Raw genomic sequence first — 25471 nt, forward strand, 5'->3', positions numbered from 1 at the left:
GATTTGCTGGGGTAAAATGTTTTGTCAAATGGGCTAGCAGCTAGATAGTCTCATTATTGTATAAGATAAATGTTAGCTTGACTAAACATGGTTTGTGGTAACTGGCATCAGTTTTTGCTTTTATTTTTCTTCATTGAGCAACATACATGCTTTCATAATGTGTTGCTGTTTTGCTAACATTTTGTTCAGGCTTTTTTATTGTGGTTTACCAAAATAAAGATTATCATTCACCTCATAGAGTCAGTTGGTCTCCTTTTTTTGAAGTAAAGATGTTATTAAATTTAGCTTTATATTAATGTAGATTATCGCCCACTCTTCTATACATATGTTCCACTTTGAGCTACCTGTTTGCTAGTAGGGATGTTTCTTGGCTTTCTCCCTAAGCAGTGGATGTCTCTCTCTTGATTTTTTTCCCAGGATGGTCCAAAACAGGGAGCAGGATGTGACTTGTGAATAAATAAGCTGTAATGCCAGACAAATTGCGTGTTGCTGCAGTTTTGTCAGCTAATGCGGCCTATCTTGCCAGATGGTTAAAATGTAGTGAGGATCCAGTTCATTCATTTTAAACTTTAAACTTCATAAATGTTAGGTGCTTCAGTTTAAGACAAACTTAAAAAGTTCACAGGTTTGACTGACCCATCCCGCAGTCGCTTTTCCTTTTTTCATATCTGATGTATCAAATATTTCTCATCCTATGTTCATCAAGAAAAGTAAGTAGTCTTCTTCTTGATATTTATCAATTGAGAGTGTGTTGTTTATTCCACAGCTAATATGCATTAAATTGGTCAGCATAAGATAACCTCTCTCTCTCACTGTACTTGGGTCCCAGATTGCATTTTTTCAAGTCTAGTGTGGCTTATGTGTAGAGTTAGCATAGGTGAAATCTTGTTAGATGTATTTTGCCTGTTTGTCTGCAAAGGCATTTGTTCTTGATTGTCCATGTAAGACATTTAGCTGGTTTTGCAAAAAAATAAAATTTGAATACTAGCATGAGGAAAAGACAGAAAGGTTTGCTTGTAAATTGTTTGATTAAAGTATATGTACATTATGTATAGTAATTTGACACCTTAATTCTCACACCTGTATTGCTGCAAACTTTGAGCATTTGTTCTTTAATATTTAGGCCTGTGCAATTTATTTTTTTTATTTAGCTGTTTTTATTAGCTCATTGAGATTAATCTAAAATTTGTATGTGAGCAACATTTGTATTATTTTCTCTTACTATTAACACTTAGGTTAATATTTTCTGAATAAGAATAATTTATGATTTTAAAACAAATATTTATTGAATCTGTTTAACACATAGGAGCTATAATCCTTTATAGTAACTCTAGGACAAGTCTAAATGTCATGTCCTAAAATAGATTATGCAGGGAAGCATTTAAGAGTGCTGGTAGGGCTCAGTTTTTGAAGTATAAAATGTTATGCTATAAGAATCTTTGAAATATAGCCTGTCACGAATAGTATTGATAAAAAACTGATTAACAACAGTACTGACACAAGTGCAAGGGTGGCAATTAATATAAACTTATTTAAGCATAGTAAAAAAAAAAAAAAAACACGTGGGCCTGAATTTGATTTGTGTTGTGTTCAGTATTTGTCAGTGTCAGGCTAATTGATCTGGAGTAATGTATGTATGGAAAGCCTGGTGGCCCCAGAAAGAGGTTTTAATCAATGGACTCTAATCTCATAGTTTTACAGTACTGAAGTGTTTAATGTATGTTTGTGTCCTTTATAGTGAGAATTGCCAAGCAGAAAAAATGCTTTCCTCACAGAATGACTTTTGCACAATACATGCTATAAGTATATAGCTTATATTAAGGCTTACATTCTGCCATCTTTTGAACCCGTTTTTCTCTAAATTTCATGGCAAAGAGCAACAGACATAAGAAGTATCTTCTCTCCAGAGCATATAAGCATTTTGAATTACTTGTAGGAATGGTGCAAAATGCTAAATTCTGAATTATTATTTTGTGTACTTTTAAAGATAAGATTAATTCCAAGGTGAATAATTAAATGTGTGAGTGGTTGTGATAACATTAGTTCTCAGGTATTGCGTCTTGTCTTATTTTTCTTGTATTTGTGTAACAATGTGTTTTATGTTTTTGTACTTTGCTGCTACAAACAAATTTCTGTCATATAATAGTCTACCTACCTACTTAAATAATTGTGCAGGATCAAGTCAAACATGAACCAGGCAGGATAGATAGACAACAATAGATTTGATTTCTTAAGGAACATTGGTAATGTAATCTCTTTCTTTCAATTACACAAGATGCCAATGGAAAATTTTGTAGGAAACCTAAAGATCTTATTGTTTCCACACAATAAAAAAAAAAGCAAATGCACATCTTAATAGATTAGAAATGGATAAAAGTAAATGGGGAATGTCAGTCTTACATTTTTTAGAGTAATGTTTGACAGTTGTTTTCTGTGATAATTTTATAGTAAAACTATTTTTAATAAATATTCTTTGGCAAATGTTTTTTTTATATGAAACATAACTGAAATCAAGATTTTAAAAAAAGAATATGGGCAAGACTTGAGCCAAATGCTGCTGATTTTTAAAATAGCACAGATGGTAGTATGTCCAACTGAATTTGCCATAAACTGGCAGTAAGATTGCCCATAACAGTTATTCTGTATATACAGATCATTGACGGAAAGACAAAAATGACTGTAAAATATATTGCACCTCTTAAATACTGAACAAACTTTTTTTCTTTGGTGAGCACCTGATTGTAACTTTACAAGTCAATGGGGCTTTGCTAGTCCTCTCCCTAACTGCCCCCTGTTCTCAGAGATGTGCCACAGTCTTGTGCATGAGCAGTACTGTGATGTAAAATATTTCTGGTGCTTCATTTTTTATATGCAAACAATGCTGACAACTAATTCAGCAGACCTTCAAACTAGTTTTGTGTGTGATACAAAAAAATCTCAGTGTCGGTGACTTATGACATCTTAACTGTTGTTAAATTTTTTACATTACATTTTTAAGTATGCCAAATATTAACCTAGTACTGAAAATAATTTCTATATTTGATTTTGAAAAGGAGAAAAGGTGCCAGAACACATTAACAGACCTAAAATATCATTAAAAGTATACATGTAGAGTGGCAACCGCAGCACAGGGATGCAGTAAGCCTTCATTCAGACACACAGTACAAAAGTGATCAAAACAGTAATTAAAAAGAAGAATGAAGCAACATATTGGATTGTCATATTTGAATTGTATTTGAGTATTTAAGTGATAAAGCACAGCACAGTTACATCTGCTCTTAATGTGGCAGACCTATGTGTGACCACTGACTACATCCCATAAAAGAATACCACTTGAACAAGCAGAGCTAGCGACTAGTCATTCTCCACAAGAGGCCGGTCAATCCAGAATGGGATAATGGAGACTACCAGTGTACAGTGACAGTGTTGGTGCAGGCAGTTGCCAGTTCTGTTCATGGAGTGTAATTGTGTTCACACTGCTTTGGTGGAGGCACAGGAGTGCAAACGTGGAATGGGTAACTGAACTGCATTGAAGTGGAAGAGAACAGACTGACTTTCACATTATTGATGATTTTTTAATGACTGCTTCCAGTAAGTATAGTGTATTCAAGTACATCAGCGTATCCTTGTTTACTAGATATGCCATGTAAAATGTTTTCATTACCCTTTTAGTCCAGCCATAATAGTGTATTTGACTTAAGGGCCAGATATGATAATCGCTTTTGTAAAATTTATTTTTGTAACTATTAAAACTTTTGTAAAATATTGTACTTTTGAAACTTGCTTATAAGTTACATTCTTCTGTTTTTTTTTTGTTTTCTTTCCCTCTTTTTCTTTATTTCCCTCTAAGGATCAAAGCGGCTATTCCAAGCATCAAGCACTGTTTAGACCATGGAGCCAAGTCAGTGGTTCTCATGAGTCACTTGGGCCGTCCAGATGGGAATCCCATGCCTGAAAAGTATTCATTACAGCCAGTGGTGACCGAACTGAAGACCCTCCTTGGCAGGTGCAGTATTAGGGATGAAGAAACAAGAACTTCTGTGTACCCTTTACTCCTGGTTGTATACAGTGCATTTTTTTGCATTTAAGAGTATTATAAATAAAAAGATTTCTTTAAAAAATGCACATAGGAGGGAAAAACATGTTAAATAATCAGCTTGGTTGAAGTATGTGCACTGTAAAAATTCTATTAAATTACACTGGTTTTTGAACAAGTGACACAATGGAGAGTGCTGCAGCATGATACCTCCAACATCAATGTCTGAAAACCTGACTTTTTTTCTTCTTCCAAATTAAGAATTTGTTTGCATGTTTCTTAACAGGGATGTCATTTTTATGAAGGATTGTGTTGGTGATGTGGTGGAAAAGGCCTGTGCAGATCCTCCATCTGGTACAGTGATACTTTTAGAGAACTTGCGCTTTCATGTAGAAGAAGAGGGCAAGGGCAAGGATCCTTCTGGAAACAAGGTAAAGTATAGTGAATGTTAATGCTGAAGCCTATGGTAAGAATACTAGATTATTTGTATTTGAGATATGTGTATACCTACCATTATGATTTGTTTGATAATATAGATTACTTCTCCTAAGCATCCTAGTTCCGCCAAGGCTTGGTATAGGGTAGAATGTTAGCAAATAACCGTAGGTCTGGGTGATTTATGGAGCTAAGCAAACAAAGCAAGTTGTATTTGATATATGAATTTAAATGTTGATCACATTTCATAAACTGTAGTTAACACCCATTTATCTATTTAATGACTTGTAATCTTTAAAAAGAGACAACATACATAGTAACAACAAAATGGTGCAAAAAATATTTTTGCCAGAAATGTTTTATTTGTGCATTTATGTTTGAGAGTAGGAAAATATGTACTCTTTTGAGCAGTTTATTTCTTTGCAAAATTTTAGAACATACTGGCAGGTCACTTGGTAGTCTTTACTTATTCATACTAGAGTAGTTTGATTGTTTTATTGCCGTGTGAATGTATACATTCTGCAACAGTATATAAAAAAGACAAGACTCTGCTGTATAGTTTGGATATAGTTTATTAATAAAATGTTGAAATGATTACAGTATTCAAAGAACATCTGATACAGTAGAGCATATAGAATGGAAATAAATTATAGAATAATTATTTTTATTTCACAGCCAAGGCCACTAAACCTTTAAATTAATTGTACCACACATACTGAAGAAACATATGTTTTTGCTTTTAGTGTTAAACATGTAATTAAAGGTTTATTTAGTGTCATTTGTATGATTTGAAAAATTTTGCTGCTTTTGAGTTCTGTCAGATTCCTAAAAGGTGCATCAAGAAGTTGTGAATACATATTCTGTAAATGTAGTGACTTTTGTGATGAATGTGTAAACTTGTTGAAGGGTAGTAAGATAGGGATATGGAGCAGTGGTATTAAATGCAACATTTACATTTATTCGCTTAGCAGACAATTTTATCCAAAGCTACTTACAAAAGAGGTCATTATAATCAAGTACACATCCTTGTGGGGTAAGTGGGAACAAGTGTTACAGGACAAGATTATAAAATTGATCATCACAAGTGAGGAGCTTGGGTCAAAATGCCCTATAGATAAATTCTTACAATTCTTAGTTGTAAAATTTTGACAGCAATATCTGTTAGATAGTATGTGTGTGTGTGTGTGTGTATATGTATAGTGTGTGTGTGTGTGTGTGTGTGTGTATATATATATATATATATATATATATATATATATATATATATATATGGTTGAAACAGTACTCTTTGCATTATTTGACAGTAAAACTATTTTCAACCATTCTATGTTCTGCTTCTCAAAACTGAAAAAGGGCACCGTGGCAGATGTTAGCCGACTTGCTGACCAACCACAAGCGTTCCTTACCCCACACACGTTTATTGTGGTCTTCCATCTTTACAATACTGCTCACAACCCCAATACCCCAAAGTTCTGGCCAACACAATGCCTTTTCTCAGCTCTTTCTCTCCTCCAGAGACCTCGTCCTCTCTTCTCTCCCGACTCAAGTCATTGTATGAAGGGAGGTGGCCCCTTTTTATAAGCACCCGGATGTGTTCCTGCAATCTCCCACTGACACGCCCCAGTGTGGCGGAAGTGCCGGCTGCATCCCCGGAAGCACTCCGGCTGCCCCTGCTTGTCTTCCCCCCCCCCCAGCACTTCCGGGTGAGGCGGGAGTGCTGAGGTCCAGGGACCTCCAGGTATTGGGGTGCCCCCTGGCGGTGACCACGGGCCCGTACAGGGTTGAGCTTCCCAGCTCCGTACCCGTGGCCCCCAAAGGAACCAGGGCAGTCGCCCCCTCGTGGTCTGGAGGAGGCACAAGCCTTCCTCCGGTCTTCTTGGGTGTCCCGGCTGGGTACCACCCCCATCCAGGTACCACAGTGCCCCACCGCCAGCAAAGACACATCGGTCGGAGCGACACATCCCCAAAGTGGGTCCTACTACTCGTCCAGGGTCCAAGCCGGCACCCTGGGACTTGTCTCTTCGGCACCCCCTCCGAGGTTTTCGTGCCCCTTTGGTTTGAGCTGCTCGCGCCTCCTTGGCCTCCGCCAGCTGTGGCAGCGCCCCATCGCCAGCGAAGAATCCTCCGGCGAAGCGTCCCCTCCCATGAGGGCAGGTCCCCAAAGAAGCAGATCCTACTGCACATCCGGGGTCCGGTCCGGCACCCCGCGACTTGCCTTTTCGGCACCTCCTCTGCTGGTTCCGTGCCCGTCTGATCGAAACCTTCTGCTCTCACTTTCGTCTTCTCCGATGACTCTGGGGCTTCCCTCTGCCTCCGCAGAGGGCGGCCTTTCTCTGGACGTGAGCGTCCTGTCTCATGTCCTCCCTTGTCGGAGGAACTGGCATTCTCCCCTCAATTCCACAATATATATAATATAGAGGGAGAGAGAGAGGTAATGACCTATTGACTACACTGTGGACAAGTATAAAAGTAATACCTGCTACTACGTGGGGCCAACATAGTGATCTGAAAAGAGGAGTTATATGTGCTTTCCTAGGCAGGTTGAACTCCAGACATGCCGCTGCATTTTGAATCCTCTGTAGTGACTTGGTGACACATGGCAGTAGTGCAAATGTGACTCTGTCAGATGCAGCTTCCACAAAATCAGACAGTATAGAAGACACTGCTGTAAAGGACAGCTGCTCATTGATCACAGTGCCAAGGTTACAGCTGTTCTGAATATGGCAGATTTTTTTGGTTTTAACAGGAAAAAAAAACATCAGTGGAGTAGTTGAATCAGTATTAGTATGTACACACTAAGTAACATACAGATAGTAAAGCAAAAAGAAGTTTTGATCTTTTGACATTTGCATGAAGGTCAGTGTGCCTTACTATCCTGAACAAATTGCTGTCATGTCCTATGAAGAATCTCTGGTATGCAATAGTTGGAATATAAGATCTACAGTAAGGCCAGCTGCAGTGTAACCTCCAACAGTGTTATGCATGTCCATTTTTAAAGTTAACATGGATCTTGCAGCTCGAAAGACTTAAGAAAATGACTATAAACTGGGCTATTAATTAGTGCAATGCTACATAATAAATTATGCAATATTAATCTTGTCGAAGATTTTAATGACATTTGTCATGGCATTTTGTTTTGTGTTGGTATAACCCTGCATAATTTTACAAAGGAGCTGTAATAAACTTTACCTAAACAAGGTCATGAGACATCGGGTGATGCTGAAGGAAATTAATCTTTATCCTAATCACAAGCCTATTCAAAATCATTTGTATATGCATTTTCTGGCAAGTTTCTAATATCTGGCACAATATAACTGAAGATCCTAAGAAGCATAATATAGACAACCTTTTCGTTCCTTTTCAACCACTGATTTTTAAATCTATCTTTTAATTAAGATAACTCTCTGCAGGCCTTTTTAAATTAAATTCTGGCATTTAGTTTTTTGCTATGTTTTAACTTCTAACTTCTCCTGGGCTGCTATTTGCAATTAATACATCTATGAAGTTGATTGTTTACTGTTGCCAAGCATGGTGGTAAACAAGCCAGCCAAACTGGAAGAATTTATTATTTTATTGGTTACCATCATATATTAAATTGCCTTTTTTTCTCTTCCAGCAACCTGTGAAGTACTCTAAAGATTGTTAGATGAGTGCTTAAGTTGTTTATTTGAAAACCAATTCTAACTGTATAATGGATTCTAGTTGCTTAGTGATACTGTTACTAACAACAGTTAAAGCAAGAATTTTAATCTTGTATAACACTCCACCTTAGGTTGCATTAGTTGTGTATACTATTTAGAAATTTAATTCACATTGACAGACACATGCAGTTTAAGGTATTTGTACAGTATGTGTTTATCTCTCTATTGTATTTAAATATTCTATTTCTATAATGTTCAGCCCAATTGTTCCTAACAGTATATAGTTTCATGGAAGCAGGTTTAATCTCTGCCTATGTGGTGGGTAATTCTGTGTTAGTAGGGTGGAATGGTTTTAGTCATGTAGGACAGTTGATGGGTTGAAATTCTTTAGGATGTAAATATGCATAAACTTAACTTACTGCACTACTATCCCATTTTATTTTCCCCCCAGCAAAGATGGCATTGTAGAATATGTCTCCAGTTAAAAGTACAGGATGATGTCTTAGCACTACATGATGGGAAGCCTGTTTCTTTGACTTTTGCTATCTTTTGCTTTCACTACTAGGTGACAAGCATGCAACTCTGAACAGACATGATTTTGCTGTGTAGTGTAAGATGGAAAGTGTTAAGTATTTAGACAAATGAGGAGAGCCAAACAGTCCATCAACTTTGTTTGGCAAGCTAATAGCTAAGCTCACCTCCATATCTCATCACGTATGCTTCAAAACATGACAAAGTTTCTGCTTAATTTACGATTTGGTAATTTGTTCCTCATTCATAGCACACTTCATTTGAAGAAGTGCCTCTTCTTTCCTGGCTTTCACAATAAATACACTTTTCCTTAATATCCACCAAGAAATGCTAATGGATCCAAATTCAGAATAGACATTAATAAAACAAAAGATTTGTGTTGGGTCTCAGCAAATCCTTCCATGCTCAAAAGTAAAGATATCTAATTATCTGTTTGTCTCAGATTAGTACTTGCCCTTTAATCCTGGGATGCATGTGGTTGCTATTATCTACACAAATGTTAATAGCACCTTGTACATAATACCAATTACCAATCACTGCTTTTATTATTTTAAAATTATTTTTCCTTTGCTTAATTTTTGTTTAGCTAGTATTTTGTGACAACCATTGATTTTATTTTATCAGAAAACCTATTTTTAATGCACACTCCTTATATTGTTTATATATTAATAAAAAGTAAATCCAACACTCTTGAAGCTAAAGGGGTACACTAGAATGAAATATTATATACAGGGGGTCCTCGGGTTATGACACAGTTCCGTTCCTACAACAGTGATGTAATTTTGGTGTAAGTCAAAACACACCCTAGCCTAAGTCACTTACCTATCCTAACATATTTGTAAAATCATAATCTAGAACATAAAAACACAGCTAAGCCACAGAAAAAGGAAAAGGACATAAATATACTATAATGTACACTGTACTGTAGTAACAGAAAAACAAGCGTAAAAAAAATACTTTTATTCCTTCTCACGTCTAAATTTTTTTTACAGTTTTTTTATGGGAGTGAGCGTTGTAAACTTGAAACGTTATATGTCGAGACGTTGTAACCCGAGGACCCCCTGTATATACATTTTATAGTGTCTTCTGTTAAAATATGCTGAATTACCTACAAGAAGGTGTAAAAAGCTACTATTCAAGGGTACTAGACAGAATTGAAACCTCTCAGAATTTTTGATTCAATTTTAACTGTTATGCAGCTTGAAAACTTCACTAGTAAATTTAATAATGTTAGCACATTCCCATTGTAGGAAAAGCTTGGCTGAGTTTGCATTATTTCTGCACCAGTGGGCTGTAGCCAGACATTGTGTCTTACACATTTGCTGACCCAGAGCAAACTGCTTTTTATTTTGTGAAGTACAGAGTAAACTTTCTGGTGGATTTAATCATCTGTGTAGTTTTGTCCATTATATTTTCTATGTAGCAAGATAGAGTTCAAATTAACACTTTCTTAAATGCAACTGTCATCAATCAAAATACTATAACTTTTAAACGTATAGAAAAAGTAGTTTTGCCTTTTTCTTTTCTGTGAAAGCAGAATTTGTAGCTTTTCTTAAAATTGCATTTATTTAATTCCATTCAGTTGATAGATAGATAGATAGATTATTAATCCCAATGGGAAATTCACAACTGTTGATCATTCATGATTATTCACAGTTGATAATCTCTTTCAGTAATTGTTGTTAGTGTCAAAAGTAACTTTTTTTTAATTAATATTTCAAGGTTTATTTTTAGCAGCTGCAAATAATGAACTCTTAAATAAGCAATTCATATTAAGTAGAAAAACTTTTCCAAATGCTAAAGGATTATAGGAAGAGATCTAGCACACCCAAAGTCACAACCCAATCAGAAAATAGGTTTCTGAGGGTCTGCAGCTTTGTGACCGGTACCTCACAGCACAACAGCTTCAAGCACAGCTTAACAGTGGTTGAAAAAAGCAAGTGTCAGTTTCTACTGTGAAGAGGAGACTTTGTTCTGTCTGTAGTATTCCACAGCTGGAATTTCAAGGCCCTACTTTTGCCCTTTATATCATTATTTGTTCTTTTTAAATTCTACCGTGCTGTGAAGATACTTCATTGAAAATGTTGCAGTGCAAGTTATTTTTCCTTCCTCTTTTTCTTGCAGACAAAGGCAGAACCCTCTAAGGTGGAGGCATTCCGTGCATCTCTTTCCAAGCTTGGCGATGTGTATGTTAATGATGCTTTTGGAACTGCGCATCGAGCTCACAGGTACTTTTATATCTATTTCAGTAATTTGAAAAAGCTATATTTTAAAATTTGGTCTACTTTTGTGTCTTGGTTGTATGTTAAATTTAGCAGTTGTTGTTTTTTAATGAGAATGTTGATTATCTTTAATGTCCTCTTGGTAGCTCAATGGTTGGAGTTAACTTGCCTCAGAGAGCATCTGGTTTCCTAATGAAGAAAGAGCTAGAATACTTTGCCAAGGCTTTGGAGAACCCCGAGCGACCTTTCTTGGCTATTCTTGGAGGGTAAAAATTTATATATATTCATTATGCTATTTAAAGCCTAGTTACCAAGGGTAATTTGAAAACAGATTCCATTGTAAAATACACATTTGAATAACTAAATAGAAAACAAAATTGTTTACTGGGAAATATAGAAACATTCAGTATATGTGAACAAATAGAAAAGAATTTTTAAGTGGTTAAAAATGGGTAATATTTAGTTTCAGTTTGGTAAACACAGGTCTTGCATATTTATATTGGCTAATTCTAAATTTGACATGTTGTTTTAATAAAGATTTTTTATGGACTTATTTAACACAAATATAGTTTAAAAATTGTAAGATGAGATACTTCTGATTTAGCTGCAACTAACAGGAAAATAAAAGTTTGATATTAAATTAGTTGTGCAAAGTATATATTTTCAAGGACTGTAAAAAGTTGAATGCGGTACAAAATTGTGCACTACTGAATTTTTGTTAGGTAGTGACATTTTGTGCTATAGTGTTGTGTGAATTTGTCATTTTTGGCACAGTCAGTACAAAAACAGTACAAACCTAGTTGTGTGCTCTGTATCCTAGAGATCTTGTATTTAAATATTTCTTAACTGATTATGTAAACACATGTTTTACATTTATGGGTGAGCATTTGTGTTTCTCCTCATTTTGACATTTGCTAGAAGCAGTTAGCCATGTTACATTTAATTTATTTGCTTAGCAGATGCTTTTATTCTAAAGCGACTTACAAAAGAGGTCAACATAATTAAGTAACATCAGTCTTGGGACTGTTTTTAACCAGTGTAGCAGGACAGGTTACAAATGTTCATCACCATTAGTGAAGAGCTATAAAGCTAGCATAAAAAAAAAGTATTAGTTAACCCCTTGTAGACGATTGTCGCGAAATATCTTCAAACCGCTTCCAGCCTGAATGCAGCCAAGGTGGCTTAAGTATTCCGCCAATGCTAGTTGATGTGTATTTGATACGTACCGAGGATCGTATTCGAAGCTCTGGTCATGCCATCTAGCAATCGTAGTGGAAACTGCATCCACCTGATGGAAAAAAGGGGTTTGTGTGGCTATTAATTTGACTATTAATTTCGAGAAATTGTCCAAATTTGAGATAAATTGTGCTAAGATAAAAATATGTACCAGCTTATTGTTTGCTTGTGTGCTTTATTCAAATGAACAATCTCCACTTAATTTCAACAGAGTGTAATTGCAGACCACAGTACCTAAGAGGTCAGCTATGTAATGCCCCAACATCACAAAACACCCTCAACGTCAGTCACGTAACACCCATTGCATTAGACTATGGTTAACATTAGGGGCCCGTTACCCTATGGTTAAGATTAGGGTTGTAGGAAGGTTATCTCGGTCAAAGGACATTTTGTGACTGACATGGGCATTACCTGACTTATGTCATAGGTATTGCAGGCTGCAGCTAGACCCTTCTTCTTAATTTAGCATCTGCTTGACAGCAAAAACTCAAAGTATTTCTTTTTTTATATAATTGTAAATTAAATTAGGTAACAAGGGGTTAACAATATGACAGATATCCACAGGCAAAATTCACAAAACAGTAGTGTTTTTGAACACTTCTTAAACACTTAAGCCAGTAGTTTGGATGGAGGTGGGCAGCTCATTCCATCAACTACAACTACATATGAGAACTGTTGATTGAGATTAGATGCCACGTGCAGGTGGCATCATCAGACACTGTTCACTGGCAGACCTGAGTGAGGAAGAAGGAGCATTGCACCTGCTCCGTGTTGTTTCAATAATAACCCTTTTGACAGCATAATTTCTTCTTTTCAACTTTTTGTTATTTTCAATCTTTTTATCCAGGGCTAAAGTTCAAGATAAGATCCAGCTCATTAACAACATGTTGGATAAAGTCAATGAAATGATTATTGGAGGAGGCATGGCTTTTACATTCCTTAAAGTTCTCAACAACATGGAGGTACTACATAACAGATCTAACCAGATTCTTGTTTTTCTGTATAGTGACTTGTCTTTAGTATATAAACTTTAAAGTACAGCTTTCTTTTCATTTTATTGTCTTCTTCATTGTATGTTTAACTCCATTTTTTTCATGCATTGCATTTAATCTTTGGTCATTTAACAGTTCTTTTATATTGTGGGATGAGAGTGTGTATGCAGTGAAATAATAGTATTATTGTTCAGAAAGAGTTTGGAAATATTGCTTACCATCAAGTTGTTTGGCTGACTTGCAACAATTGGTGTCTCTCATCATATACAGTATATGTTTATGTATAATCTGTACAGCACACAATTTTTAGAAAAACAGAATATATAAAATACATGATAAGAAGAAATTTAAGAGAGAACACTAAAAAGAGACTGTGCTAATGATTAAGCTTGTGTTGTGGATTGTATGAAGGGATAGTAGTTTTTAAAATGAACTGAGAAAGAACAGGTGTTCAGCTTTCTTTTAAATGCTGGTTTTTCAAGGATCTTCACTGACACAGCAAGTAAGCACTCTAAAACTGAGCTTTCAGTAAGTCGGCTTTTGGGATGGCTTACGTGATTATTTAGGATATGACTTTTTAACAGACATTTTCAGCTTCAATCTTGGAAAACCCCTGTGACTGCAGGTTTTCCCTCCAAACCAATTTCTTCTTTTTATTGCATTCCTCTATTAATTAAGCAAGCTTTAATGTTTTCAAGTGTCAGTTCAGAAATTATAAACTGGTTATGTTAAATCATTGCTGGATGAAGCAAGCATTTATGTGTGTTAGACAGGGATTAAGTAATTCTCTTTATATTGCAGTGTTAAAAAAAAGAACAAAATATTAATGCCCTGCCTGTTTAAACCATTGCTAATAAGTACATAAGTGTATAACACTAAAGTAGCTGCTTGCCTTTAGTATTCGGTATTCTTTCCAACAGTGTCTGCTTAGCTTGATGTGAATTGCCCATATTCTGGTACAGTTAAATTATACTCACCATAAAAAGTGAATTAAAAAGCAAATAAATGCTTAAATTTGTTTTGTTGAAGGTATGGCAAAAAAGCTTAATTTCGTATAAGTGTAGATCTCCCACTACTGTACTTTTCTAAGTGCAAAATAAGGTCAGATAATTAAACAATGAGATCATTTAATGAGGGTGAAATTGGTTTGTAACAAAAAACCCACAGGCACATTAAAATCCAGATGTTATATTGAGTATTTTGGTGTATATACATACAGAAACAAATGTAATTATACAAATGTCTGAGTCTTTACAGTTAAGTGTTCATGTACTTGATACTTTCTGTGCAGGTTGCTCTCATGTTTAAATTTAGTTTTGATCAAGAACCAGATTTATTTTTGTCTGGCACCATGGCTTATTGCCCAGTTTGGCAAGAGAGGTTGAGATTGGGGTTAAAAGTCTAGTTACAGTAGCTACAGAGGTTATAGACAGATGCCTGGAATTAATAAAGTATCACTTGTTGTGATTTAAGTTGTGCCTTTTAATAGCCATTGTGCTTCCAAAAAGTTTAAAGAAACAACCATCAGATTCTTTTGATTATTTTTAAGTTAGGATAGACAAAAACTGCATTCAGTCAGCTCCCTCCACATGGCTAAAGAGTAGCTTGGCAGTTTTAGTCTCATGGGTGTGCAAGACTGCATCAGGCCATCCCTCTCTTCTGTTTGGGTATACCCAGGGATTTACAAACTACACAAAATATAATTGAATTGCCAGGATTCCGTTGAAAACATATTTTTAGCTATGGTAAAAGATTAAAAAACAAGCTATTTTTAAGATTTTTTTTGTATTAATAAATAACAAAGCTGCAAAAGCTATAAAAATGTTTTGTATACCATGTCCTTTTATATTTATTGCATTTTAAGCTATGGAGCAATCTACATATTGTCCTTAAGAAAATCTTGAATTTTCTAAATTTTACTTTCAATGGATTTAAAGGTATTCCCCTGAACTTGCTTTATGCTCATTGCAAAGACTGATTTTCGTTGGGAACCAAATAAAAGTGTGATGGTACGACACAGTTAAAATAAAAATTCTCTGACCAGGGTTTTTTGGGTTTGTTGGATGCCATTACATTGTAATAAAATAATTTCAATTTTGAAAGCATATAATAGATGTTCCTACTTTATTTTAAACATTTTTTGCCAAACCCTTAAAACTCCAGTAAAACATTCAAAACATATGTAGAATAGTGAATGATTTAACGTTTCTAGTGTTTCACTTTCTCTGAGTCACCAGGTGGCACTGTTGTTCAGACTTTGGTAAAAAGGTTTTGGAAACCAAGAGTATCCCCAAGGTCAACATTTGGGGCAGGGCATAGTCTGTGTTCTTCCTCTGATCAAAGGAGGGGGTGTGCAGATTTTGGCAGTGGTGCAATGATGTGCATATGTATTCTAAACAAATGTACACTGACATATATTAAACTGACAACATAATTATTTTGTTAATTTTCTTTATTAAGTTTAGTAAAAACAAAACAGCAGTATTTAAAAATGTGATATTTTTGAACTCTGAAGATGTAGGGTGACTTGCAAAAAAGAATTTGAAAACTTTCTACACTTTCAATGTTGATTGATTACAAATAAAAGCTTTCCCATCTTAAAAGCTTGCAATGGATTATAGGGTCTTTGAGTATGGAACGAATACATCATGAAATGTTGCTGCACTCAACCAGTTAGATGATGAGATCAAAATCAGTTTTGTGCGATGGTATGGTCACATCTGCTGCATATACCCACAGTGTATGTCATGCCAGCCTCTCTGGATGTTCAGCCCATTAGCCCAAGCTGAAAAATACAGCATGTGCTGCTAAAAAACACCAGGCTAAAACATATGGAAGATAATTTGGCAGAATAGAAGTAATGCTCAACAAAAAAAACATTTGAGGGTTATCATTTAGGATGTCAGAGGTCCAGTAGGACCTAGAGGAGTGTTTTTTTTGTGTGGTCAGTCATGGGCAGTTGTGTACTATTGAGCCAAGTCTTCAAGTTATTGCCTCTACAAAGATGCACGCTCACATGTGCTGAAAGTCTCTCTTAATCATATTTATATATTTATAAAAGATAAATTGTGTTGGTGTATAATGCCAAAAAACTCTGGGGGTGTGGGGTATAGAAGACAGACTGAAAAGCTACCTGTGAAATCTTAAAAATATACAGATATAATAAAACCTCAATTATCCATCACTCGATTAACTGTCAGTCTCTGTTAACCATCATAGGCACGCCACAGCCTACCTATTACTACTGCTACATGGTACGCTGTGAGCTATGCACATTGGAACAACTCTCCCTTGTCTTAGCATGTAGTATTTTTTCCCCAGCACCACGTGTCATGCTGCCTTTTGAAATCACAGTGTACCTTCCAAGTTTAATAGCACTTTGTAGCTTTTCTCTTTTGTTATAATTAAACTACTATACATTGTTGTGGCCAATAAATGTACTGTATGCGTGTGGTGTTAGAATTTTCACAAAAAAAAATTAAAATATTAAGCATTTACGAATCTGTGAAAGTGCTTTAAGTATTGTTTCAATCTACTGAGTAGGAACAACAGTGAACGATATAAAGCATTGTCAGAAAAAACAGACGCAAGAGTGATAAAAAGGTTTGGGGCAGCCACCCGTATAATATTCCCTGGCTGTGAATGGGTAAATTGCTAGCACTGATGTGCTCAGAACGGAGTCCAAAATAGAACTGATAAGGTTAGTCAAATATGTCGGCTGTAAAGGCCAGAAAAGGAAATGAAGTCATCGAGGGTGGAAGCGGAAGGGTCCTCTTCCATAGGTTTGGACCCGGACGTGACATCATCAAAAGGGCCGGACCAGGAAGTCTGTTCTGTCATGGGTTCTTCGCCGGATGTGACGTCATCCAAGGGCTCGGAACTAGAAGTGACATCATTAGGGCCAGGCGGAATTTCCCATGAACAGTCTGCAGGAAAGTGAGAAATAAGGTCAGGGCACTCTGCCACCTCCTGGTCTGGCGTAGAATTACTCTCATTTAGACCATTTAGCTACCTCCCATTGACAGAGTAATGCTGACAAAATTGAAAAACGTGTCAATTGGAAACCACTGACGGTAATGTTGTGCTGTATTAATATTAATGTTCTTCTGCATTGTAATTTTCTTTTTAAATTCTGTTATATTATTATGTCAATATATTGCAGGCAGCTTTTAATGTGCTGTGCAGGAGCAGAAAGGATAGAATGACTGTTGTAAGTAATGGGACTGGGTGAAACGCTTCCGTTCTGTAAGGGGTGGACATGCCTGTTAGGAGATGAGTGAAAGGAGAAGTTAGGATAAAAAGGAAGGTGCTGCGGAAAGAAGTTTTAAGTTGGGAGTCAAGAGACAAGTCGCAATAAGCAGGAGTGTTTGCGGTATTGGGGGAAAAAAACAAAACGTGAGTGGCAGGAAATAAACTGATTGTTAGGGAAACCTCGTTACAGAATGAAGACTCCAAGTAAAACGGAGAAAATTCCAGTACCTCTAAATTGTATTTGCTTATTATGCTGGTTGTTACAATATTATATGAATGAATTAATTTTGTTAATACTGTTAGTCTTATTTATTTACAAAACTATATTAAAAAATATTTGCTAAACTAATCTATTGTATATCATTTTTAAAGTAGCTGTTCTGTTATCTGTCTTTTCTCTGATGGATAATCGAGGTTTTATTGTATAATTAATTAATTTCAGCTTACTTTGGTTATTATCCACCTACGTTATCAAAGCACTTCCCCTGCTCTTGCTAAGATCTATATGTATTGATTAATGGGGTTAGAGCATTTTGTGTAGATAACCTTTTGTGTTACATCCATTGTGGATATTGTATTGTGTTACTGTTACTGTTTCTAAAGGTCATGGTTAGTGTTATGTGCTGAAATGATATTTAAAGAGTTCCCCAAATTGTGTTTCTCCTCCATCCTACACCCCCACGCTCACCTTCTTTCTTTTAAAGTGGAGCAGGTGGCTAAGCCATGACATACACAAAATATGAATATGTGCATTACACTGCACTTCAAATGTTACAATTAGTTATGTAGGGTATATTCTATATTCCCTTTTTATTTTTGTAGTAATTATTCAGCTGCTCCTTTTGTGCAATTTGGGTTTATTTCACAGATAGAAGTTTAAATTCATGCACTTTTTACTATGCTCCTGGATGACTGGCTTCAAAGATAACTTGGAGGGGAGTGAGAATGGTGGTATGCTGAAAGCTAAGATATCTGCTTACTCCTGTTTGACATTTTGCATTCATGGATACATTGGTAAGCACATTCTAGAAGTAAACCTCTGTGGGTGGTCCTTTTACCCCCTTCAGTAGCTTTGGCACACTGAAGAAGAAAAAGGTTGCATAAGGCAATCCAGCTGGCTGCCATGCCAAGTCTAAATACATTGTAGAGGCTTTTAAAGTAATTAGTCCATTTATATAAACACTGATTCTGTAATAATATTATATAGCACATTTTATAGATTGAATGTTGCTCCAGGGGCCGTACTGAGGAAAAACATATTTTTGTAAAATTATAAGATGTGCAGTTAGAATTAATATTTTGCACCTCTATTTAAAGGTATGGTTTCCCAGTACTTTTTAAATTGTCTCTTCATGGTCCCACTATAAATGCTAAGCAAAGGTGACTTTCAGAATTATTCTTCCATTTCCTGCTTTCATTTTGGATATACAGTATGATCAACGTACTATCTTTTCTGCATGCAAGGAATGTGTAAACCAGAAGCAGAGGGTACATTGTAACAATGGCAAACACAATGGCATGTCTTTGTATAATTGTTTTCTATTTTTACTCAGTTAATTCTGTCTTGTTTTGCCGATTAAGATCTGGACATGTCTGAATATCTGAATCCTTGTGCCCCTTTCTAATGTTTTTTGAAGTTATGCACTAGCCTTGCATATACTTGCATTGTTTAATAGTTGTGAAATAAATGCCTTTGCCAAGTTTAGTGTAAATGTTTATTCAGTAAATTCAGGAAGGTGGTGCCCAGTTGTAGTGTTTGAACCTGCCAGAACACTTTCAGTATCCTTCTTTCTATTTTAAAAGATGTTTACCTTCATCATGGAAATGGTCTTTGGTTCATGCAGCAACAACATTGTGCACCACTGTTCTTGTACGTTTAAGATGCATGAAAGGAATTCTAAAGCATTTGGTCTGTGTTTTTAATTAATTTCATCTAGTGCATAAAATCACAATTCAATTAAACTTTTATTAGTGGTGTAGTATGTCCTTTGCCTTCTCCCCCCCAACTTGAACTTGAGGTGTAAACATGCTAAATTGTCAACATGACAAATTCTGGGATGATGTACCTTTTAAACCAAATGTTGCCCACTGTAGTAGCTAACTTGTTGATGATTTGTTTTGGCAGATGCCATTTGTTTTTCATTCTAAATAGTTCTAATATAGTTTAATTCTATTTCTGCTCCAATTTTGAAACACTAAGATGGGCTGTGTTCATTTTTCCCCCCACATAGATTGGAAATTCGTTATATGATGAGGAAGGGGCAAAGATTGTTAAAGACCTTATGGCCAAGGCAGCAAAAAACAACGTGACAATCACTTTGCCTGTTGATTTTATCACAGCTGACAAATTTGATGAGAATGCTACTTCTGGATCAGCCACTATTGAATCTGGAATTCCTGCTGGCTGGATGGTAAGTGAGAACAGGTTTTCTTTATCTCTTTCAATATTTCACCATTTAAAAAAAATTACAGTTTAAATAGAAGTGTAACGATCAGCATGCAGTGTTGCAGTAAGTTCAGTTTTGTTTTAACCTAAATAAACTAGTTTTCTAACCGTGGTTGTGCAAACGTTTAGGGACTTTTTATGGAGAGGTTGTCACTAACCTGTCCGCATCCCCTATCCAATGTCCACTGTGTATGTTCGCTATTATCAAGTAAACACACTTTAAATTACATTTTATGCTACCTGATCTGCAATGTGCATATATAACTTCTTACTTGTTTATGCTAATCAGTATGCAACACATTACCATACAAAGCTGCCATTAATTAGTGAAAATAACTCTCACCTGGAAATGTCAGTCTTCTATACCTGAAAAATCTCAGAACAGATTTGTATTGACCCAGCAGCATAACAAAAAGACAAAATGATGTAACACAATAATTTACCCTGCTCTGTTTTTGTTAAGAAGTAAATCTTTTGACTTTAATATGAAAGATGAGAACTTCTGACTTTTCAAACACCTTGAAACAATGTTTAACAGTGCAAACTCAACCCTAGCTGAACAAAAAACAGGAAAGTGAACCTGCCCATGTGTCTGTAAACTGTATAATCAGATGTATCATAGCTAGGCTGATGTTTTTGTTCAGTGTTATCTGCAGCTTCTCAATTAATAGGAACTCTATTGTCCCTGTAAATGTACTTAAAAGTATTTGTTCTGCGATCAAATAAAACTGAGTTTCATATCTCAAAAAATGCTTGAGCATAAGCAATACAGATCTGTTACTATCATAAAATGGTGTCAAAATGGTGTGCAGTATACATCAGGCAAGAAATGCAGTTTAAGCAGCTACAGAGGTAATGTCTTGTTGTGAGCGTGATTGTTGAGGATTTTCATATTGTAGTAGCATCCATACCTCCCAAACCATTCTGTAATTGGTTAATTTTTAAATCTCTTAAAACTATAAGATTATAATGGGTTTACATTATGACTGGGTGATTAGCAACATTGCATTGCAGCTCAAGGTGACTGGGTATGTATACCAGTATGGGTTGCACATTGTCTCCATATACTGTATGCATTTTTTTTCTTAATTTGTTTTGAATGTTAGTTTCAGACACTGTGCTGACCCTTTATTGGCAAGCTTGGCTGTGTATGTTAGTGGACTCTAAGATAGGTCCTTTTTCAGGGTTGTTTTCTGCCATGGACCCAGTGGTGCTGGATTAGACCACAATTTTCCATGACCCTGAATATGAATTTAAGAGTTTGGGAAAATTAATGGATATAGGACAATAAAGACTTAACCCTATGCAGAGTTAGTTTTTTGATGACTAAATTAAAATAACTGCTATTAATTACAGTGATTAATTAATTTTAATTATCCTTTAGGGTTTGGACTGTGGCCCTGAAAGCTCTAAAAAGTTTGCAGAGGCTGTTGAAAGGGCTAAGCAAATTGTGTGGAATGGACCTGTTGGTGTGTTTGAGTGGGAAAAATATGCAGCAGGAACCAAAAACCTCATGGATAAAGTAGTAGAGGCCACAAAGAAGGGATGCATCAGTATCATTGGTAAGTAGTAAGAAATGCTGAAAGGGTCGGTATTCATTTTTATTGATTTTTATATTTTTATAAGTCTAAAAACCTATTCTTGATTAAAAATTTGTTTAGAAATATCCATCTTTAGAATAAATTAATAATTATACATTTAGACATGTAACTGATAGTCTAAGGTTAATTGAATTATTTTGATTTTATTAAAATCAAATAGCATTCCATACAAATAACTCAAGTTTTACAAAAAAAAGAGTAAAACTTAAAGCTAGTAAAAATAAGTAAATAGATAAATAAATGAATAAAGATAAATGGAGTAAAAGAGGGGAGAGAACCTGCCTCCTCAATTTAAACATGTTATTCTAAAATGTTATTGATTAGATCCTGCCAGTTTTTGAAAAAGTTTTGTACAGATCCTCTAAGTGCAAATTAGATTTTTTCCAGTTTCAAATAATATAACACATCAGTTACCCACTGACTTAAAATGGGAGAGTTAGGATTCTTCCGGTCCAAGATAAATCTATGTGCTAATAGTGTAGTGAAGGCAATCACAGTTTGTTTGTCCTTTTCCACTTTAAGCCCATCTGGAAGAACACCAAACACAGCTGTTAGTGGATTAGGAGGGATTGTGACAACAAGGCTGTTTGAAAGGCATTTAAAAAGTTAAGTTCAGAATAATGTTAGTTTGGTGCAGGTTCAAAACATGTGACCCAGTAAGGCCAGAACATGATTGCAGCATTCGCAGGTTGGATCTTGCCTTGAAAACATTTTGGACAGTTTTTAAACGAGACGGATGCGCTCGATATATAATTTTGAGTTGAATAATTCTATGCTTTGTGCATATGGAGTTTGACTGAATTCTGTACTCTTGGATCTTTGAAAAGGAGGGACTGTAAAATGGTTTTATAATTGAATTCTTAAAAAAAAAAATAATAATAATAATTAAGATTTGGAATTACATGGTTATACCTCTTATAGTCAGGCTAGAAAGTTTGTGAACCCATAGCATTATCAGAGATTTTTTTAACTATAAAATGAATATTTAATTAGAATGTATTTCTTCCTAATTTTAATAAAGTATAATTATTCACCAACTAGCTGTGTTACCTGGCTTTGCTTGGGAAACTTGCTAAGACAATGATAATTGGATGTATCAGTAGTATTATTTACTGTAGCTAACACTGGAGCTGCGTAGTCTTGAACATGCTACATACAATTGCCCATGAGTAAAACTTTCCTGCCGTAGACCAATCCCTGCTTTGACCCTTTTTTTTTTTTTTTTTTTTAATAGTTTATCAGTAGTAATAATCAAAATTTTGAGTACTTAAGTCCACAAATTAAATTCTCTCCATCCATCCATCCACCTGCCTTGTGCCCTAAGCTTGCTGGGATAGGTTCCAACTTTCTTGCAAGCCTGCTAAGGATAAAGCAGGTTTAGAAAATGGATGGATTACCATTATTAGATGCTAATGATGTTTCTTTGTTTACATAATTCACTCAAACATTAGTTTTCGTGTTTTACTCTTACTACAAAAAGAAATTATGTTTACAGGCTGCACATTTAAGTAGCCCGTGCAATGAATGATATGTTTGAAAAAACAATATACTAAAATGTCTACACAACATACTAAAATGTACCTCCTCCCCCTCACCTCCTTTAGCCAGGAGGCCACAGTTTTTGAGAATGGAATTTCTTGTTTAAAAAAATTTAAAAAGTAATGGAATATAAATCTATGTTTAATGGATTGTGTGAGTAGCATTAATGCTTGTGCCTAGATACTGTTTGGCAGAAAGTGTTTTTTTTTTTTTCCCTAATATTTTTTAAAGCATAAAACACATTAATTCACAAATTTCTCTATTTTTTTAAAGCAGTTATGGGTCTTTAAATGTGTATAGTGTAATGAGGCAAAATAACATACATTGTTGTGACCAGAGGCAGAGTACACTGGCAAAGTGACTGTGTATGTCTCAGTACACAGCATATGCCTTTCAGAATACACTGTAAGCATTTTAGTATATTGTGTATGAGGCATAATCTCACCATATATTTATGTGGTTCAATGTAAAGTGTACTGTATATGTTTTACTATACAGTGTATAGTGTATTAGTTTCAGTACACGGTGCAAGTGTTTCAGTGTTTGGTGTATATACTCTGAAACAGTCAAAAACCGCACCGTATAGAAATGAAATAATATTGTGAACTATATACACAGTCCTTGTAGGCTCTAGCATTTTTGATACCCTAGGTCAGTGGTTCTGAAACTGTGGGGCGGGCCCCCCTAGGGGGGCGCGAAGATGTGAAAAAAAGAAAACATGAGTTGAAAATATGAAAAATACATCTATTGAAACCAAAACAAATTAACTTAAACTATATTCTGATACTAGAAAAATAAATATACAATTTGATAAATGTCGATAAAAGTTAAGTAGGTATAGTAAAATATGCATCAATGATATATCATTAATTTAAAAAGAACAAATTGGTATTAGTGGGCTTCTTTCAAAAAAACGTTAGGGGGGTGCGATTAAAACTGTTTTGAAAACTCGGGTCGCAAATATTTAAAGGTTGAGAAACACTGCCCTAGGTGAAGGAGTAAATATTGTGCCCTAATGTGGGAATTTGGATGACTATGTTCCACATGTGCAGGACCTGGGGGGAGCAAGGGTCTGCAGATATAGTCTGGGGTATAACAAATCTAAGGGGAGAGAAGGGGGTTCTGGGTTCCGCTTGGTGTTACACACAGGGTTAGAACTTGCTTATGTCACCTAATGGGTTGATCGGCACAATGTACAGTCTCCATATCCCAGGTCTTCTGAGCTGTATGAATGCTGTCACCTGCGGCTTACAGTCTTGTGCGCAAGGAATACATCTCCTGTATTTCACTCTTCCTTCTTGGCTTCTGGACTCGAGGTGCATAGCCCACCTCAAGTGTGTAACCACATCTTACTTCAGCTTTGGTAAACCTTTCTTCTTTCACTTCAGAGCTCACACTCCATATAAACCGGTTTCTTTTCCCTTGTCACAACATTTCAGTGGTTCTGTTGTTCTGGTTGTAGTCAGCTAGCAGCCATACTTGTCTGTGCTGAGTGGAAAAAAGATGGGGTGTCTTAGAATAGCCCACTTGCTACAGCATTATTTTTGACTAAGTAGACAAAAAACGCATGCCGGCTAATTTTCTTTTTTCTTTAAAGTCACAAAATTTCAGTCAGTCAGTATATTTAGTGTTTCTGTTGTTGGAGGTTTACCCTCATATACTGATGTATTGAAATGTCCTTTCTTAGCAAATACCTAGTGCCTTAGATGTACTGTACAATCCTGCCAAATTTAAGCATTTTAACTAAAAAAGGAGTTAGTGTTTTTGTTGTTGAGTGAATGAGTGAACGACTCGGCTAGCTTTGCATTTTTTTGTATATTGCCATATAACCAACAAAACTTTAGCAGAACAGCGGATAATAAGTGGTGAAAACTATAGTCTGCACAAGGATTAAACCCATATGAAAAAGATCCACACTTCACTGTTGGCAAATAATATATACAAGTAGGTGGAGGGTATTTATAAGAATGGCAGCCCTCCCAGGAAGTGGACATTTTCGTATTATTTGCCCAGGAAACCTCATCTGTTAGAAACAAAAACAACAAAGTAGTTAAATGATTCTGAAATCCTGTTCTGCTAAAGTCTGGAGTAGTTTCTCTCACTCTTTCATTCCATATCATGTCATTTTAGAGACATACCTTCTTTTTCTTTACCTCATGCTTTGAAAAGTTCACAAACTACTAAACGATTTGATATACAACCACTTTTTTTAGAGTGACTTTGAATATTTCTCTGTTTCTTCAGGTATATTGTGTTTACACACATTACAGTATTCTAAAATTTCCATGACAGTCATGTATTCCAGAATCATTCTGGTGTTGATATTTTCCCATCCAGAGTAGAATCCAACATGAATCCTTTTATACCCATCATGCCTACATGCAGAGGTGGGAAAAAGTGCTAAAAAAATCTACTCAAGCAGTAGTACTACTAGAAGGACAAATTGTACTCGTGTAAAAGTAGAAGTCTCTGACATGTAAGTTAACTCAAATAAAAGTACAAGTTAGCTATAAGTAAATATCCTCAAATATCCATGCTGTT

At 35.6% G+C, this 25471-nt stretch overlaps 1 protein-coding gene across 1 annotated transcript in view; it reads left to right on the forward strand.

The window, feature by feature from the left end:
- pgk1 (phosphoglycerate kinase 1) overlaps positions 1 to 25471 on the forward strand; it is a 53294-nt gene that overhangs the window by 12399 nt on the left and 15424 nt on the right. The window contains exons 3-9 of the mRNA XM_028815543.2: positions 3851 to 4006; positions 4323 to 4467; positions 10768 to 10871; positions 11012 to 11131; positions 12949 to 13063; positions 19576 to 19755; positions 21175 to 21352. Of these exons, the coding sequence (XP_028671376.1) occupies positions 3851 to 4006; positions 4323 to 4467; positions 10768 to 10871; positions 11012 to 11131; positions 12949 to 13063; positions 19576 to 19755; positions 21175 to 21352 (998 nt within the window). The remainder of the gene's footprint in view (positions 1 to 3850; positions 4007 to 4322; positions 4468 to 10767; positions 10872 to 11011; positions 11132 to 12948; positions 13064 to 19575; positions 19756 to 21174; positions 21353 to 25471) is intronic.

This window comes from Erpetoichthys calabaricus, chromosome 12 (genome assembly GCF_900747795.2).
Source record: "Erpetoichthys calabaricus chromosome 12, fErpCal1.3, whole genome shotgun sequence".
In the NCBI taxonomy this organism is placed as follows: Eukaryota; Metazoa; Chordata; class Cladistia; order Polypteriformes; family Polypteridae; genus Erpetoichthys; species Erpetoichthys calabaricus.